General features: G+C 41.6%; 1 protein-coding gene across 4 annotated transcripts in view; it reads right to left on the bottom strand.

Annotated features, from left to right (window-relative positions):
- Positions 1-17378, bottom strand: part of ZCCHC4 (zinc finger CCHC-type containing 4) — a 44069-nt gene that overhangs the window by 10509 nt on the left and 16182 nt on the right. For 2 of the 4 annotated variants that reach the window (XM_037155523.2, XM_037155522.2), the window contains exons 6-8: positions 8571-8643; positions 4011-4161; positions 2427-2527 (exon numbers count right to left, since the gene is read on the bottom strand). In XM_037155523.2, coding sequence (XP_037011418.2) covers positions 2427-2527; positions 4011-4161; positions 8571-8643 — 325 coding nt within the window. The remainder of the gene's footprint in view (positions 1-2426; positions 2528-4010; positions 4162-8570; positions 8644-17378) is intronic. The other 2 variants (XM_037155520.2, XM_053672465.1) reach the window with 2 other exon arrangements.

Here is a 17378-nt window from a genome sequence, read left to right on the forward strand (position 1 = left end):
CCTCATTTAAAATTACTATATGTAGCCTGGGGCAAAAGTAGGTTTACAGTTGTTCATTTGGAAAATAACACAATAAATAAATAATAATACAAGAATCAAGTGTGTTTCGCATACTCACAACTGTACACCTACTTTTCATATGTATTTTCCCCTTGTCACTCCAAACCCACTGAATGTTTTATTATATACTGAGTCTCAAGAATCACAGTTGTTATCTTTTAATTTACAGTCATACCTCAGAAATTCCTGTCATAATGTCTTCATTTCTAAACATGACACTAGACTCAAAAAAGTTTTCTATGAGATGGTTTTTAAAAAGATAGCGTAAAAAATAAAAAGCAGAGCTTCACTTTACCAATCCAGACAAACGTCCCAGATGAAGCATAAACGAGAGATCATAGAACACGTTCACGGTGAAGGTGAGTGAGATGGTCTAGTTCTGATGCCCTGAGTGCCACCACTGCCTGGCCCTGGCCCTGGGACAGACGTCACTAATCACTCATACCACTCTCTGTCACTGAGCCTGCTGCTCTCAACGAATTCTCCAAAAGTCACTACCAATTCATTTACCAGGCTTAGTGCTAAGTGAAACTCATCTGCCACCCCTTTTCTGGTCCCATCATTTCATTTTTATTTTATAGGTAAGGAAACAGAGACCTGGAAAGATAAAATGACTTCTCCCATGATGAAACAGCCTCTAAAAGGCAGTGCTAGAACTCAGACTTCTGACTTTAAATCAGAGTTTCTTTTCATGATCACACCCTTCCTTTCTAATCTACCCTTAATAAAACACTTGGCTTCCAGGTCTCTGGTAACGATTTTATTTTGCACTTATCAAGTGCTTTATCATAGGAGAGGCTATGAATATCTGCAGCATTCTTGTCTTCCTCCTACCTGAAAAGTGTTTAAAAAAGAAATGTACTGATTTCTGGTTTTTTTACTGCATCGTGATTTGGGGGCTTATAACTGTCTCTGGCAATGTCTGAAGGAAGGCCTCATTCAAGGTCTGGGGGGAAAGATCAGTGAAGGAAGAGAGGAGACTTTCAAATGTTTATCTGATAAAGGCGGCTAACAGAAGAAAAAAGTTACCACAAAATGAGGTTAAAGTAACAAAAGAAAAGAAAGCAAAAGGCTCAGAAAGGATGATAATGATAACAATAGTAAGTCCAGATAAGTTTTCAAAAAAAAAAAAAAAAAGGTAGAAAAATCATGAAAGGGGAGGCACAACAGATCAGGTTAAATCCACCAGGACAATTTTGAACTGGTGCGCATGAACACTTTTAAAACCTGGTGTCCTCAGGGACGCTGGCCTCTCTTTCCCCTTTGTCACATACATAAATGACAACAGCCAGCACCATAGCCATCTGGTGTGAATAAGTAAAAATTATACCTATTTTAATCAGATTGTCAAAAAATCTATTTTTGTAGTGTGCTGAATTTCAGAAATTAGTTTATGTGAAAAAGGTCGAAAATCGCTGCGCTCAGAGACATGGTGCAATTGGGTTCTCCAAATGAGTGTGTCAAGGGCAGCACGGTTCCTACCTTTGGTGGGAGTCATGAAAAAGAATATTTGTTTTGTTTTAGGGATATTATTCTAATTTTTCTTCTCAAAGGTTGGCTTTCTCTTTATGGAAAAGACTGCTTTTCATCCTAATACACATGACCTTATTAGAACTTTTTTCACTAATACATTAAATTACATAATTATATCCAATAACCCTGGATCTTGAAAGTATTGCTCAAAACTAAAACTGCAACATTTCCAAAATTTCCTTCTTAGTAACACAGGCTGTCTGAACAGACGATGACGGGCTACTGCTCTACAGGAATAGTTCTCATCGCTTTATTTGACCTGCATTTGCCTCCCCACCATTTTAAACTCCGGTCCACGGCAGATGGACCTCACGTTTTGCAGTTTTAATGTTTCTGAGGCTGTACACAAAGGACCTGCAGGGAGCTGTGCCCCCACCTCGGGACCATCTGAACGTGACAGCACAGTGCCGGCCGCAGCAACGCTGACAGCAGTGACCTCCACTCCACTGTGCTGTGTGCCTCGGCCCAGCGAAGCCTTCTGATGTTCTTAACATCTTACAAGGCAGACACAGTATTGCCTTCTTCATTTACCAGGTAAGATGGTGCTGTAAAATCTCCCTGTGATGAGGACGATTAGATTAGCTGGTCTAAACCCAGCTGCTCTTCAGAATCATGGTCTGCACCCTCTGATTTTGAGTTAATAGGTTTATTTTGGTACCTAAGGATTTATATTTTTAATAAGCCCACAGGCTATGTATAGTATAATTTTAGTGTTTAACACAACTTAACAGTATTTTCATTTTCTAAAACCAATGGATAGTCTTATCAGAGTACTTATTTAAACTGCGTAATATACATTCCCCAACCATGCAAAGACAGAATATTTACTGTACCTGATAATCCAGCATTCGGAAGCTTGGAAAAAACTGACAAATTCGGGATTCAAAAAAATAGGGGAAAATCCAGAAGATGGGTAGTTCTTCGTGACTGTTATCTAATGGATCACCAAAAAAAGGGCAAATAAAATAAGAAATTGATATTAAAAAAAATAAAACAGCTATAACTGGAAAACTTCTGCTATCAGAAGAAACTGCAATCATTCAATCCATTTAAGGCATTCAAAAGGAAACAATGTTTACCAGAACACCCCTTCCAACCAGGCCTTTCCAAAGGCAATGGGGACATCCTTTTCTGTCTAAACCCAGCCACAAAGGTGTGCAAAGTGATCCTTACATGCAAATCACGATAGTGGGTGTAAAGGCAGAGATGTTCCCCCCAAAAATGGGAAATAAAATTTTCATGAGAGGCAGGGAACACAGCTATTCCTTACCAAGCGCCAAGGTGGGCTGACCACACTGCCAGATACTCTGTTACCTCCATGTAATGACCTCCGGAGTTAGGTATTAGTAGCCCCATTTTACAGAAGGGTTTGAAAAGGAAGCTGCACGACCTAAGGAATGAGTTCGAGTCAGGCAGCTGGTGAGTGGCAGAACTGGAATGCAAGCCTGCTCTTCACTGCTTCCCCAACAACACAGACTCTACCTGCTCCAGGAAGGGCTTCAGAACCGTAAACAAGTGGAATACTTTGCACTGTAAGTCCCATTTTAGATTTTTCAGATTTCATTTGCATTCTGTCCCCAAAGCACACCATTTATGCAGTACAACTAATAGAGAAAATTGATCACAAACTCCTGATGCTCTTACAATTTATCAATTAACAAGCTGGAAACTAAAAAATTAGTGTGCAGACTAATCAGATAATGGTATAAAATACTCTGGAGTCCCGGGCCGCTGGAAACTGGACAGTGTGCAGTTTTGACCCTTACTGCACCCGTAGGACCGGGTATCTGTGTGCCCCTGGCAGGCTGCTTGATGTCTGGCCTTCCCACCCGAATCTTGGCACAGTTCAGCACGCTGGGCCAGAGGCTGGGTGCCCCTTAGAGTCTGGGGAAGGGTGGGAGGGACAGGAAATGTAAAGCCCGTGAGGACAGAGATATGCGGCTGTCTTGTTCGCTCTAACACCTGAACAGTACCTCCTGCATAGTGGCCATTTAGTAAATACAGGGGTGGGCAAAATCAGTTGTGAATATGTGAAACACAGTTTACTCTTGTATTTTATTATTTATTAATTATTGTATTATTTTCCACACGAACTGTAAATTTGCTTTTGTCCACCTCTGTATTTATTGAAAAAAATGACAATTCACTGCTATTCTACAAAATGTCCCTTTATTTATGCCCACCAAAAAAAAAAGATTTCACCTACGAGCTATTTTAAAAACACAATTAGGACAATACAAAGTGTATCATGATGGTAACATATGCCACATTATCAAATAAGCCTGTTCTTTTAAAAAAAGATTAGAACCCAAGGCATGTATATTTTATCAGTGCTCTGATTCACTGAGATCTGCTATCATTTGACAAAAAATTAGATACATAGACATGTGTTTATTTTTCAGTAATACATGACACACCTTGGCTTTGACCTTTTTTCCACATAGCAATTATCTTCTTGAACGTCACAGCCAGAGGCTCCACCAAGCCACCAAAAGGAGGATCTGCCACCATGATGACGGCTTCGCCTTCACCGCCCTGTAAAAACGTCCTGCACACTTCGAGGGCCGCCTGGGACAAACAGAAATTCATTTCTGAAGGACTAGAGGGAGGGACTGCACCCACTCGGAGAAGGCCCTGGGCTCCGTGTCACTCTCCGCACTGAAATGTCACCCGCCTGCCACCCCAGAGCGCGGCACGGACGTCCTCAAGCCTCCCTCACTCAGCCCCACAAGATTTTATCTTTGGGTTTCTTGATACGCAGGCTTTTAAAACTACAAATTCAAATACCATCACTATCAGAGGACTACACATTTCCGATGCTTAAATTAAAAAACTAAATTTAGGAGCCTAAAAGAGAGCAACTCATTACCCACGAAGACTACCTAAAACGCTACAATTCAACAAACAGAAGCAGGGACCGTGCTCGACAATGGAGACAGGAAGACGAGTGAGACTTTTTTTCCTGTGTGGCCTGTCCACCCCCAGGTTCAGCTGAGTAAGAGCTGCAGTGACCAGTTAAACACACCAATGTTTCCAAGTGCCAGGTAAATGGCAGACATATGTGAACACGCATGTAAGTAAATACATGAAGGTTCACAAATAACAAAGCTTATCCAGGCCATGAAAACATGCCATTAACGCATTTTACCAACAAACTGGTTGAAGTGTTTTTAGTAATTGCAAAATTAACATAACCACTGTCTAGGGTAGGTATCATTTTATGCTTTGGGAGAAGTTAATAGGAAACACACCTATAATTCCAGTCAACTGACTTTGTAATAGTTTTCAAGTATGTACTCATCTGTAAGAACAAATCAACACTTAACAATATACTGAATGGAGTATGATTTTAAACTTTAATGATACTTTAAACTTTAATAAATCTATATGTACTTCATAATAAAATATATATTACTCTACTACTAAATCAATTTGGAAGATCCAAATGATGAGGAAAGGCACGACATCCTAATTCCATTTCCCTGGAGACTCTTTACTAACTTCCTACTGGAAGTCCTACAGCGAAGGACAGCGGGTCAAGAAGGCGAATCACTCTCCAGGGCTGCCTGGCACTTCCTCGCCCTGCCTACACGAACCAGGACCTAAAGCACAGATGATGTTATTAAAAAACCTTCAAATTCCTCAGACCTAAAAGCAGAAAAAAGAAGACAAACAAGTAAACTAGGCCCAAACACTTAACCAAATTAAAAAACATTCAGAGTATCTTTTCAGGTAAGAATCCCTGTGGTAATGTCCTGTCACAAGTGGGTGGTGGCCCCATGCTGACCACCCACAGGGACCAATGCTGGCTGTGCCCCCAGGGTTGACATTGACTGAACTCTCCATCTAGCACTAAGAAATTGCTTGGCTTTTTTTTATTTAAAATTTTTAAAGCATATTTTTTGGTTATGCTACTACAGTTGTCCTACTTTTCTCTCCTCTTTATCCCCCTCTTCCCTTTACCTCACCTCCCTCCAGCATTAACCCCACCCTCAGTTCATGTCCACGTGTCCTAAGTGTAAGCTCTTTGGAGTCTCCATTTCCTATACTATTCTTACCCTCCCTGTCTATTTTGTACCTACCATCTATGCTTCTTATTCCCTGACCTTTCCCCCCTCCCCACTGACAACCCTCCATGTGATCTCCATTCCTGTGATTCCCTTCCTGTTGTAGTTGTTCACTTTCTTTGTTTTTGTTTTTTTTAGGTTCGGTTATTGATACTTGTGAGTTTGTTTTCACTTTACTGTTCACAGTTTTAATTTTCCCTTTTTTCTTAGAGAAGTCCCTTTAACATTTCATAAAATAAGGGCTTGGTGATGATGAACTCCTTGAACTTGACCTTATCTGTGAAGCACTTTATCTGCCCTTCCATTCTAAATGATAGCTTTGCTGGATAGAGTCATCTTGGATGTGGGTCCCTGCCTTTCATGACTGAACGCTTCTTTCCAGACCCTTCTTGTTAAGGTTTCTTTCGAGAAATCGGCTGATTGTTTTATGGGAACTCCTTTGTATGTAACTGTCTCTTTAAGACTCTCTCCTTATCTTTACTCTTGGGTAATGTAATTATGATGTGTCCTGGTGTGCGCTTCCTTTGATCCAACTCTTCTGGGCAGTCTGCGTTTCCTGGACTTGCATGCCTATCCCAGTCACCATTTGGGGAAAGTTTTCCTTCGTTATGTTTTCAAATAGGTTTTCAATTTCTTGGTCTTCCTCTTCCCCTTTTGGCATCCCGGTGATTCAGATATTAGAACATTTAAAGTTGTCCCAGAGGTTCCTAAGTTTCTCCTCATTTTTTTGAATTCTTGTTTCTTCATTCTGTTTTGGGTGAATGTTTATTTCTTCCTTCTGTTCTAAATTATTGATTTGATTCCCGGTTTTCTTCCTGTCACTGTTGGTTCCCCGGATATTTTTATTTCACTTTGCACAGCCTTCACTTCACCCTTTATTTTGTGTCCATACGCAACCAGTTCTGCGAGCATCCTGATTACCAGTGTTTTGAACTGTGCATCTGATAGGCTGGCTATCTCCTAGTCACTTACTTCTCTTTCTGGATTTTTGATCTGTTCTTTTTTCTGGTCATTATTCTTTGTATTGGCGCACCTGTTACACTGTAAAGGGTGGAGCCTTAGGTGTTCACCAGGGCAGGACAACCCACATCGCTGGTGTGACACTTTATGTGGGGAAGGGGTCCAAGAGGGACCAATGACATTTGCTCCACTCTCTGCCAGATTTCAGTCACTTCCCCTGCTTCCCACAAACAAATTGGGCCCTTCTGATGCTGATTCCTGGTGGGTTGGCTTGTGTACATTCTAGGACCCTGTGGGTCTCTGCAACAAACTCTCCTATGAGGCTGGGAGTTTCTCTTGCTGCCTCAACCCCGAAGGAGTTTTCTATCAGTTTTGAGGCTTTATTTCCCCACAGTGGAGCCCTGGGTTGCTCGGTCTGTCTCAATCCCCAATTGTTCCTCCTGGTTTATCTGCATGCGAATGTAGGACCACAAGTCCACCGACCACCAGCACCGCCTTGCCGCACGTCCCCTCTGCCCCGGCTGCCCTCTGGCTGCCTGTCTCCGCTCCTCCTGGTCTGGATGAAGGTTTCTTCTTTAATTCCTTGGCTTCGGACTTTCATACAGTTCAATTTTTTGGCAGTTCTGGTTATTTTTGTTTTTAAATTTGTTGTTGTCCTTCTTTTGGTTGTGTGAGGAAGCAAAGAGTATCTACCTGCGCCTCCATCTTGGCTGGAAGTCTGCTTGACATTATTTTAAATGCCACCCTCTCTACATACTTTAACCCCCTTTACTGCTAAGGCATATGACATTTTTTGTTATCCAAATACTCTATTATTTGCTATGAAAAATATCCTGTTCAGGAAATGCCTGCTCTTTAATCCAGTGGACTGTGAAGTGCTCACACGCGGTGACAAAGACTATGTCCTCAAGGCTCCCCATACACCTTCACAAGCACCAGTACACACAGCAAGACTTCGTGACTGATTAGGAGATGGTATCTTTACTGAACACCTTGACTCAGGAAGTCGGCAGGAAAGGGCAGATAGTAACATCATTAAAACAATAGTTTTCTACAGATCAATCTCTACAGTTGCAGTGATACTTAGAGGCTGTTCCTAAAAAAGGGCTGGGCTGGACGACTGTTCTCAGCTGGAAAAACACAGTGGAGCTCAGTCTTGGCAGCTTATTCCAGTTACTCTAGAAACCAGATTTCCCACACAACCCCACCCCACACATGCGTAGCCTCCCGCATCAACAAGATTCCCCACGAGAAGGGCGTTGTTACAATCGATGAACCTAAGTTGATACATGGTTATCACCCAGAGTTCATTGTTTACAGTAAGGTGTATCCTTGACACTACTTTTTAAGGATTAATTTAATAAAACCATAAATCAAATCTCCTTAACTGGGACATGAAATGTATCAGGGAGGCAGACACAAACTAACCACCCGGAGTTATTTAATTATAGTATCGTAAATCTAGGAAGGAGAACTTGACCTTGTCTGGAGCTCAGGGAGACTAGAGAAAGTTGACTTGGAAAAGAGCCCTGAAGGATGAGGTAAAGGTAACAAGGCAAAGGGAAAGTAGAAGGCCAAGGGAAGAGGAGGGCAAAAGGCCCTGTGGTGCAAAGGTCAGTTCCAGATGAAAGTTCAAGGTCAAAGTTGTGTGCCCTGACCGCAAACAGGGAAGCAAGAGCAGGGTGAGGAGGGGCTGAAGAGTGGCAGGCCTCGGGCCACACAGAGCCACACAGGCCTTGGTGAAAAAGTGGGTCTTCACCCCAAACTGTAGTGAAAAGTCATGAAAGGAATAATTTGATCACTTCTAGATGCTCAATACATACTCAGTCCATGAATAAATGGTGGAATAGCGACAATTTGATCTTAAGGGACTTCAAAAAAATAGCAAAGGAGATCTCTTCCATTTGTTCTTCCACAAGTGAAGAAAGAGAAAATGGTTAAAAATCTTACCTCTCCATCAAAGAAGTGATGGTTGAACATGTTATAATGGCAAAAGCTATCTTCCATATAAAACTGTGAATACCTGCAAAATAATTTATTACTGGAGTTACTTGTCTAGTCATAGTTATGCCATAAATAAGTACAAGTTAAATTTTAAAACTATGAAATCACACCTTTGATAAAATCAATTTCATCATTCTTTAAGTCCTCTGAAATAATGCTTCCCAAAATCTTAGTTGCTAACAGTGGGTAATGAATAATAAACTTAAATTATGTTCCTAACGTCAATGAACCAGTGATAAAATTATGGAATACTAATACATAAAATATGCATGTTCTTATGGGCCAGAAGAGTGTACATAAGCAATCAGGTTACTAGGAGATTATTATGCAGTTTAAGCTTGACATGGGTTGGCAATTAAAATACATCTCTCATAGTTAAAAATTTTAAGGAAAATACTAAATCAACATTTCTGCTCAACAGCTATTAATTACTGTATTTTCTTCTGTGATTAACAAAAATGTATTTAATAAAGTTTTTGTCTATTGCAGATTAGCTTTATAAAATATGCTTTTTAATATGTTAAAGAAAGAATCATGTGCATTTCGTGTTTACTGAATTAATTAATGCCAGGGAAGAGGGATAGTCATACGAAGTCTGTCCAGAAGGTATCCAGCCATTTAATATGAAAAATAGAGACATTTATTGAAGACGGAAGACACAAGAACCCTGGCTGGTGTAGCTCAGTGGACTGAGCATGGGCCTGTGAACCAAACAACCGCGGTTCGACTCCCAGTCAGGGCACATGCCTGGGTTGCAGGCCAGTTCTTAGCAGGGGATGCACGAGAGACAACCATACACTGATATTTCTCTCCCTTTCTCCTTCCCTTCCCCTCTAAAGATAAATAAATAAAATCTTTAAAAAAAGATACAAGAAATACTGTACATAGGACAATGACATCTCAGTTCAAGTTAGGCACCTTGGGACCTCACAGTATTCCCAGTCACCATCAGCTGCCCCGTCTTATTTTCCCGAATCTCATCAACAGTATGAAATCTCTTCCCTTTCAAAGGTGATTTTAGTTTTAAGAAAAGTGAGAAGCACAGGGTGTCAAATCTGGGTTACAGGGAGGTGGAGTCACCTGGGTGATTTGATGTTTTGCCAAAAAAACCCTCTGCACAAGACATGATGCGTGAGCAGAGGCACTGTTGTGGTGAAGCTGCCAGTCACCAGGTGCCCACAGCTGCAGCCTTCTGAGTCATCTGAATAGTTTCCATGGAGGAATGGCCAAGCTGAATGCAAAATCTGATGCAGACTTGCTGCTCTACTCACTCATTTTGAATGCGACGGCTGCACAGTACACATGCCCACTCAATGGCATCTACCGCCCCCACTGACTAGTACAGTGAAGTCGTCATTGTTCACACATGCGCATTTGGGTCTACTCCCCTTGGCTGCCAAAGTACAGCAATGTTGTGGAGACCGTTCTTGTTAACAATGGCTGGGCTTTTCCAGACAGACCTCATATGTTTATGTTGTTTTATTTTTAAAACTATTTTAAGGGGCATGTTCACTCTCCTGGGTAGTCTCAGGAGTGCCTCATTTGTACTGATTCTTTGTGAACATCAGAATAATTAGTGGAGCTCCGCCTTTTCTTTTAAAAAATCATTTAAATACATACATAAGCACCTGATACAAAATTTAAAAGGTATAAACGCTCCGAAAAGCAAGTCCCCTTCCTGCCTCTGTTCCTACCCATCCAGTTGCCTTTTCAGAGGCAGCTGCTGTTCTGGATTTCTGAAGAGATGGTATGCGCAGGCGCAATCTCAGATGGTGCAGGGAGCGCTCTCTGCATCGTCCTGCTCTTTACTTTGTTTAACTTGACAATAATCCTTGCTGAGCTGCACATCAGCTCACACAGCACTTCCTCGGTCTTTTTTTAAAAGGCACAGAGTATTCATTGTACAATTCTACCAGAGTTTAAACATTCAGAACCTTTTTCGACATATGTCTTTTCTACTGCAATCACTGCTGCATCATTATCTATCCTCAAGGCCTCTTCATTTCACATAAGCACATATCACTCTGAAGTCTTAGAAATAAAATTACTAGGTCAAAGAGCACAGCTTTCCAAATAGTTACTGCTAAATTTTGCAGATTACACTCCCCTTCTTAAAGTATGAAAGAACCTGTTTACACATGGGACTCAAACAAAAATCTGAGTGTGGGATCTGGACACCCCTACTGTGGGTCTCAGAGAGATTCTGAGCCAGACATTCCCTTGAGTTCCCTTGACCTCCAGCCTCTCCTTCCCCCAGGGATCTGCCACAGTGAGGTAAACATGACCTCTAGGCCCGAGGGGCCTCAGCTAGTGCCAGCACTTGGGCTCACAGGGACCTAGGTGGCAGGTCTTCTGTCCCTCTCGAGGGTCTGTGCATCCCCCTCTAGGTCATAGTAAGAAAACAGGGTTTTTCCACTTTAATCCAAGTCTCTTGTTAGGGGCTGGAACACAGGCCGTGCCAGGGTTACAGCCATGCGGACATCTTGGAGAAGCCCAGTCTCAGTGTGGCTTCCTCTGTAAGTCCTTGGTTAGAAAGCTTCTCTCCAGCTAGTCTTCAGCTCATTAGCCAGGATGCTTGCTCTGCAATTTAGCTGTCATTCCAGGTCGGTCCTAGGATGAGCTGAGTGCAGCTTCCGTGTACTCTGCTGCCATCTTGGGACTCCCCTGAGTGATTTTTTTAATGTGCAGTATTCTTGTAACACTGACATTAAAGACCAAAAAATAAAACTGTGCCAACAGCTAGAACCGCAACACAACCCGTTAATCTGCCATGGTTTGCTGATGAAGAGGGATATTTATTTACTGACTGAATCACTTTATTCTTCTAATGTACTACTTTATTTAAATATTTTCAATTTACTTTATTTTAATTAAAAAAATTTTTGCAATTACAGTTTTACAGCTGACATACATTACTACATTAGTTTCAGGTGAAGTAACCTACTACTTCAAAATGCCATCAGCAGTGAAAGAGAGTCCCAGCTTTGGGTTTTAACATTTTATAAATTTTTGCTAATGTCCCAGGCAAAATTAACACTAGGTAATTTATTTGATTTCTTATAAGACTGAGATTTCTTTATTCTTTAAGTATTTCTTGTACTCTCTGTTTCTGTTTTCTCCACTGATGTATATGCGTCTTACTATTTTTCCTGCTGATTTCTGAGTTTTCCACACATTATGGAAGCCTCACTTTCATCTCCACAGCACTGCGAACTTCGGCAACTTTGTCATGAACGATGCACAAACCAATCCCACTACCCCTCTGTGGAACACGAGTGGAAAGACTGGAACACAGCGGGGATGTACCCTTACACACATGACTTCTTTAACCAGACGACAGCAGCACTTCTCTGACCCACATCTACTCCGTGAACTGTCCCTGTCCACAGCTGACTCCCCACCGTGGTGTGCACTGGGACGGGCGTCCCTGACTTGCCTTCCTCATAGTATACACTGTGGTTGGTGGTGCGCACTGGGACGGGCGTCCCTGACTTGCCTTCCTCATAGTATACACTGTGGTTGGTGGTGAGCACTGGGACGGGCGTCCCTGACTTGCCTTCCTCATAGTATACACTGTGGTTGGTGGTGCGCACTGGGACGGGCGTCCCTGACTTGCCTTCCTCATAGTATACACTGTGGTTGGTGGTGAGCACTGGGATGGGCGTCCCTGACTTGCCTTCCTCGCAGGACACTGTGGTCGACGGCATGGGCTCTGCAGTCAGACAGTCTGGTTTCAAACTCTGGCTCCCCCTTGTTAGCTGTGTAACCTCAGTGAGGTATTTAACCTCTCTGAGCCCCAGTTCCTTCATCTACAAAATGAGAAACACAGTGGCTTCTACATAGTAAGCCTTGGTAAGAATAAATGAGATAATGTATGTAAAGTGCTTAGTGCAGTGCCAGCGACACAGCACACACCAAAATGTTAGGTGTCATTATTTTAATAAACACCAGCCATAAGGATTTATGTTTTAATGTCCCTAATATTAGGGAATTATTTTTAGGTCCAACAAAATCTCCCCTCCTAGAATCTAAACTGTTTCTTCTTGTTCTGTGGAGACGGGGAATTGCTGTGCACCATTCTCAATACATTACCACTCAATATTATCTAAGACACTGTTAGTATGTCTGCTAATTTCATAAAACAAATTTGCACTGAAGAAATAAACAAAAGGTGTGGATAACTAAAAACAGACTACACACAGGAACTTAATATTACAACAACTGTGGGGCAATGTCAACTATCAATGTTTGATACATTCTTACTTAACAAAATTCCAAATTCATAATATACAGGTGAGGGAAAAAGTAGGTTAACAGTTGTTAGTAATAGAAAAATATATAATCCAAGAATAAACGCTGTGTTTCATGTACTCACAACTGTAACCCTACTTTTGCCCATCCCTGTATATATCTCAGTTATTTATTGAATATATATATCTATCAACACCAGTGCAGCTGTGAGTCAATGATCATTAGATTTTTTTATTTTGCATTTCTTTGTGTAAGCAAAGAAAAAAAACCCTATTTAAATATATTCCCACTGTCTCTCCACTTTTTATATCTTCAAAATGACACAAGTCATTTTTAAAAATTAAAACAGAAAATTTTATTTACAAAAAAATTAAACCCAACCCTGGCTGGGGTAGCTCAGTGGACTGAGCATGGGCCTGTGAACCAAAGTGTCGCTGGTTTGAGTCCCAGTCAGGGCACACGCCTGGATGGCAGGCCATATCCCCAGTATGGGGGGGTGCTAGAGATAACCATACGTTGATGTTTCGCTCCCTCCCTTTCCCCATCTCCCTAAAATAAATAAAATCTTAAAAAAAAAAACTTAAACCTAGCACAGTTGTTCAAAACTTTCTGGGCAGCAGTGAATGCAGCCAGAGAAAGAAAAAAGCCTACATCTCAGCTGTAAGTCTCATCAAACACAAACAAGGGAGCATAATTATTTGTACTTTAAGTTATGAAAAATAACTCAACATTACCCTCTTAAAATGAAATTGGCCACAGAGTTATTCTCTCCATTGAATAAGGCAAACAAAACCAATCAGAAATGCATGCACTTGAAAACTGCTCAAAAGGACATTCATTTAATCTGGCCATTCATTCTCCTTAAATGAGTCAGTTACCAAGTGTGAAACATGCTCTACACACAGGAAATGTAATCAAGAGCTGAATAAAATCAGTTCATGAGATGAACCCAAGAAATCCATTTTTTGGAATAACTTTATTTGGATGATAGTTTACCAAATAGAGTTCCACATCCTTCATTCTAAAATTAGAGCATATAGAAATCCGTCTTAGGAAATATTAACTTCACATCTTAGGCCTCCTGAAAAGGACATTTATGCACACAGGGCACTGGAGTTGAGGCAGTCCTCTGCAGCCCTGGATTACCTTCTGCAGGGCAGTGACAAACCAAGGTCCCAGTGCAAAGTAACTATTCACTGCCACTCCACACCACGAAGGAATGTTCTCCTATTTAATTCCAAGAAACCCGAACCACCCACACAGTCCATCATACTGTAAATACAGGCAATGGAATGAATGCATTCTGGCTACTCCTATGTTTCAATGAACCAGCTCTCTCTTAACACTCGTGTTGACCTTTTGTAGAACTGACTCAGTAACAGAGCACAGGATCCAAGAAACCAAGCTAGGACATCCTTAGTGCTACACCTTTGGCTTTTGTTTGCAGCTCGTACACACACAGGTTTACAGACATGAAAAAAAGGTATCGATATATTCCATTAGTTGTAAAATAACTGTCCAAATCCCTTGTGCCCCACTCTAACCAAGGGATTTCAACCCCAGCCTGAAGAAAAGTAAAACCATAGGTATGGCATTTAAGGCAAAAGAGTTAAGGAGTCATTTAAATCTTTCAAATAAAAATCAGGTAAGATGAAGACTTCCAGCCAAGTTGGAGGCATAGGTAGATACACTTTGCTCCTCAAAGAAGCAAAAGGACAACAACAAATTTAAAAATGAAAACCAACCAGAACTGCCAGAAAATTGAACCGTATGAAAGTCTGACAACCGAGGAGTTAAAAGAAGAAACATTCATCCAGACTGCAAGGAGGGGCAGAGACCCGCTGGAGCCCAGAGGACATGTGGCAAGGTGGACCCTGGAGGACTGGGGTGGCCCCACATTTGCATACAGATAAACCGGGAGGAACAACTGGGGAGCCAGACAGACCACGCGATTCAGGGTTCTGGCACAGGAAAAGAAAGCCTCAAAGCCACTGGCTGTGAACCCTGTGGGGGTTGTGTTGGTGGGAGAAACTCCCAGCCTCATGGGAGAGGCTGTTGGAGAGACCCACAGGGTCCTAGAATGCACACAAAACCAGCCACCCAGGAATGAGCACCAGAAAGGCCCAGTCTGTTTGTGGGTAATGGGGGAATTGACTGAAAGCCACAGAGAGCAGAGCAACTGGCACTCTACCCTCTCCGACCCCTCCCTCTCACACAGCTCCACAACACATCAGGGCGGTTGCCCCCACCCTGGTGAATATCTAAAGCTCTGCCCCTTACAATGTTAACAGGCTCACAGAGACAAAGAAATATGGCCCAACTGAAAGAAAAGATGAGCCCTGGTTGGTGTAGCTCAGTGGATCGAGTGCCAGCCTGTGAACCAAAGGGTCACCTGTTGGATTCCCAATCAGGTCACATGCCTGGGTTGCTGGCCAGATCCCCAATGAGGGGTGCATGAGAGGCAATCACACACTGATGTTTCTCTCCCTCTTTTTCTCCCTCCCTTCCCCTCTGTCTAAAAATAAATAAATATTTAAAAAGGAAAAAAAAAAAGAACAGATCAAAATTCCAAAAAAAGAGCTAAGTAATGAAGAGATAGCTAACCTATCAGATGCAGAGTTCAAAACACTGGTAATCAGGATGCTCAAAGAAACAGTTGAGTATGGTCACAAAATAGAGGAAAAAGTAAAGGCTACGTAAAGTGAAATAAAGAAAAATATACAGGGAACCAACAGTGAAGGGAAGGAAACTGGGACTCAAATCAATGATTTGGAGCAGAAGGAAGAAATAAACAAACAAGAATTCAAAAAAAAATGAGGAGAGACTTAGGAATCTCCAGGACAACTTTAAATGTTCCAATATCTGGCACCCATAGGGGTGTCAAAAGAAGAACAAGAACAAGAAATTGAAAACTTATTTGAAAAAATAATGGAGAACTTCTCTAATCTGGCAAAGAAAATAGACTCCCAGGATGTCCAGGAAGCTCAGAGAGCCCCAAAGAAGTTAGACCCAAGGAAACACACACCAAGGCACATCACAATTACATTCCCCAAGATTAAAGATAAGGAGAGAATCTTAAAAGCAGCAACAGAAAAGGAGGAACTTCTGTCCAGAAGGAGGTGTAGGTGGAAGCACTGCGCCTTCTCGCACAACCAAGTTTAAAAATAACAAAGTTTTAGCAATAAAAACGTAGCCAAACCATAGAAAATTAAACTACACAGAAGTCTGACAACGACAAATCCTTCAGCTAAACGGGGGCACCAGAAGGAGAAGAGGAACAGCAAGTGGAAAACTTATTTGAACAAATAATAAAGGAGAACTTCCCCAATCTGGCAAAGGAAATAGACTTCCAGGAAATCCAGGAGGCTCAGAGAGTCCCAAAGAAGTTGGACCCTAGAAGGAACACACCAAGGCGCATCATCATTACATTAGCCAAGATTAAAATGAAGGAGAGAATCCTAGAAGCAGCAAGAGCTAAGGGGACAGTCACCTACAAAGGAGTTCCCATCAGACTGTCAGCTGATTTCTCAAAAGAGACCGTACAGGCAAGAAGGGGCTGGAAAGAGGTATTCCAAGTCATGAAAACCAAAGATCTACAACCAAGATTGCTCTATCCAGCAAAACTTTCATTTAGAATGGAAGAACAGATAAAGTGCTTCTCAGATAAGACCAAATTCAAGGAGTTCATCATCACCAAGCCCTTACTATATGAAATGTTAAAGGGACTTACCTAAGAAAAAGAAGATAAAAAAGATGGAACAGTGAGAGGACAGCAAACTCACCGTTATTAACAACCACGCCTAAAACAAAAGCAAACTAAGAGGACAGCTAGATCAGGAGCAGAACCATAGAAATGCAGATCACATGGAGGGTTAGCAACAGGGGAGTGGGAGGAGCAGAAGGGGAGAGAAGGTACAGAAAATAAGTAGCATAGACGGTAGGTAGAAAATAGACAGGGGGAGGGCAAGAATAGTAGGGGAAATACAGAATCTAAAGAACTTGAGACACGTGGTCATAAACTAAAGGGGGGGAATGGTGGGGGAGGGGGTGTGCAGGATGATGGAGGGGAATGAAGGGGGGAAATAGAACAACTGTAATGGCATAATTAATAAATGTATTTATAAAAAATAAAAAATATATATGTTGGAATAAAAAAAAAGAAAAGAAAAGGAGACAGTTACTACAAAGGATTTCCCATAAGACAGTAAGCTGATCTCTCAAAAGAAACCTTAACAGGCAAGAACGGGCTGGAAAGAAGTATTCAAAGCCATGAAAGGCAAGGACCTACATCCAAGATGACTCTATCCAGCAAAGCTATCATTCAGAATGGAAGGACAGATACAGTGCTTCACAGATAAGGTCAAGTTCAAGGAGTTCATCGTCATCACCAAGCCCTTATTATATGAAATGTTCAAGGGACTTACGTAAGAAAAAGAAGATCAAAACTATGAACAGTAAAATGACAACAAATTCACAACTATCAATAACTGAACCTAAAACAAA

The sequence above is a fragment of the Artibeus jamaicensis genome, unplaced genomic scaffold, assembly GCF_021234435.1.
Source record: "Artibeus jamaicensis isolate MK-2021 breed Jamaican fruit bat unplaced genomic scaffold, CSHL_Jam_final contig_76, whole genome shotgun sequence".
NCBI lineage: Eukaryota > Metazoa > Chordata > Mammalia > Chiroptera > Phyllostomidae > Artibeus > Artibeus jamaicensis.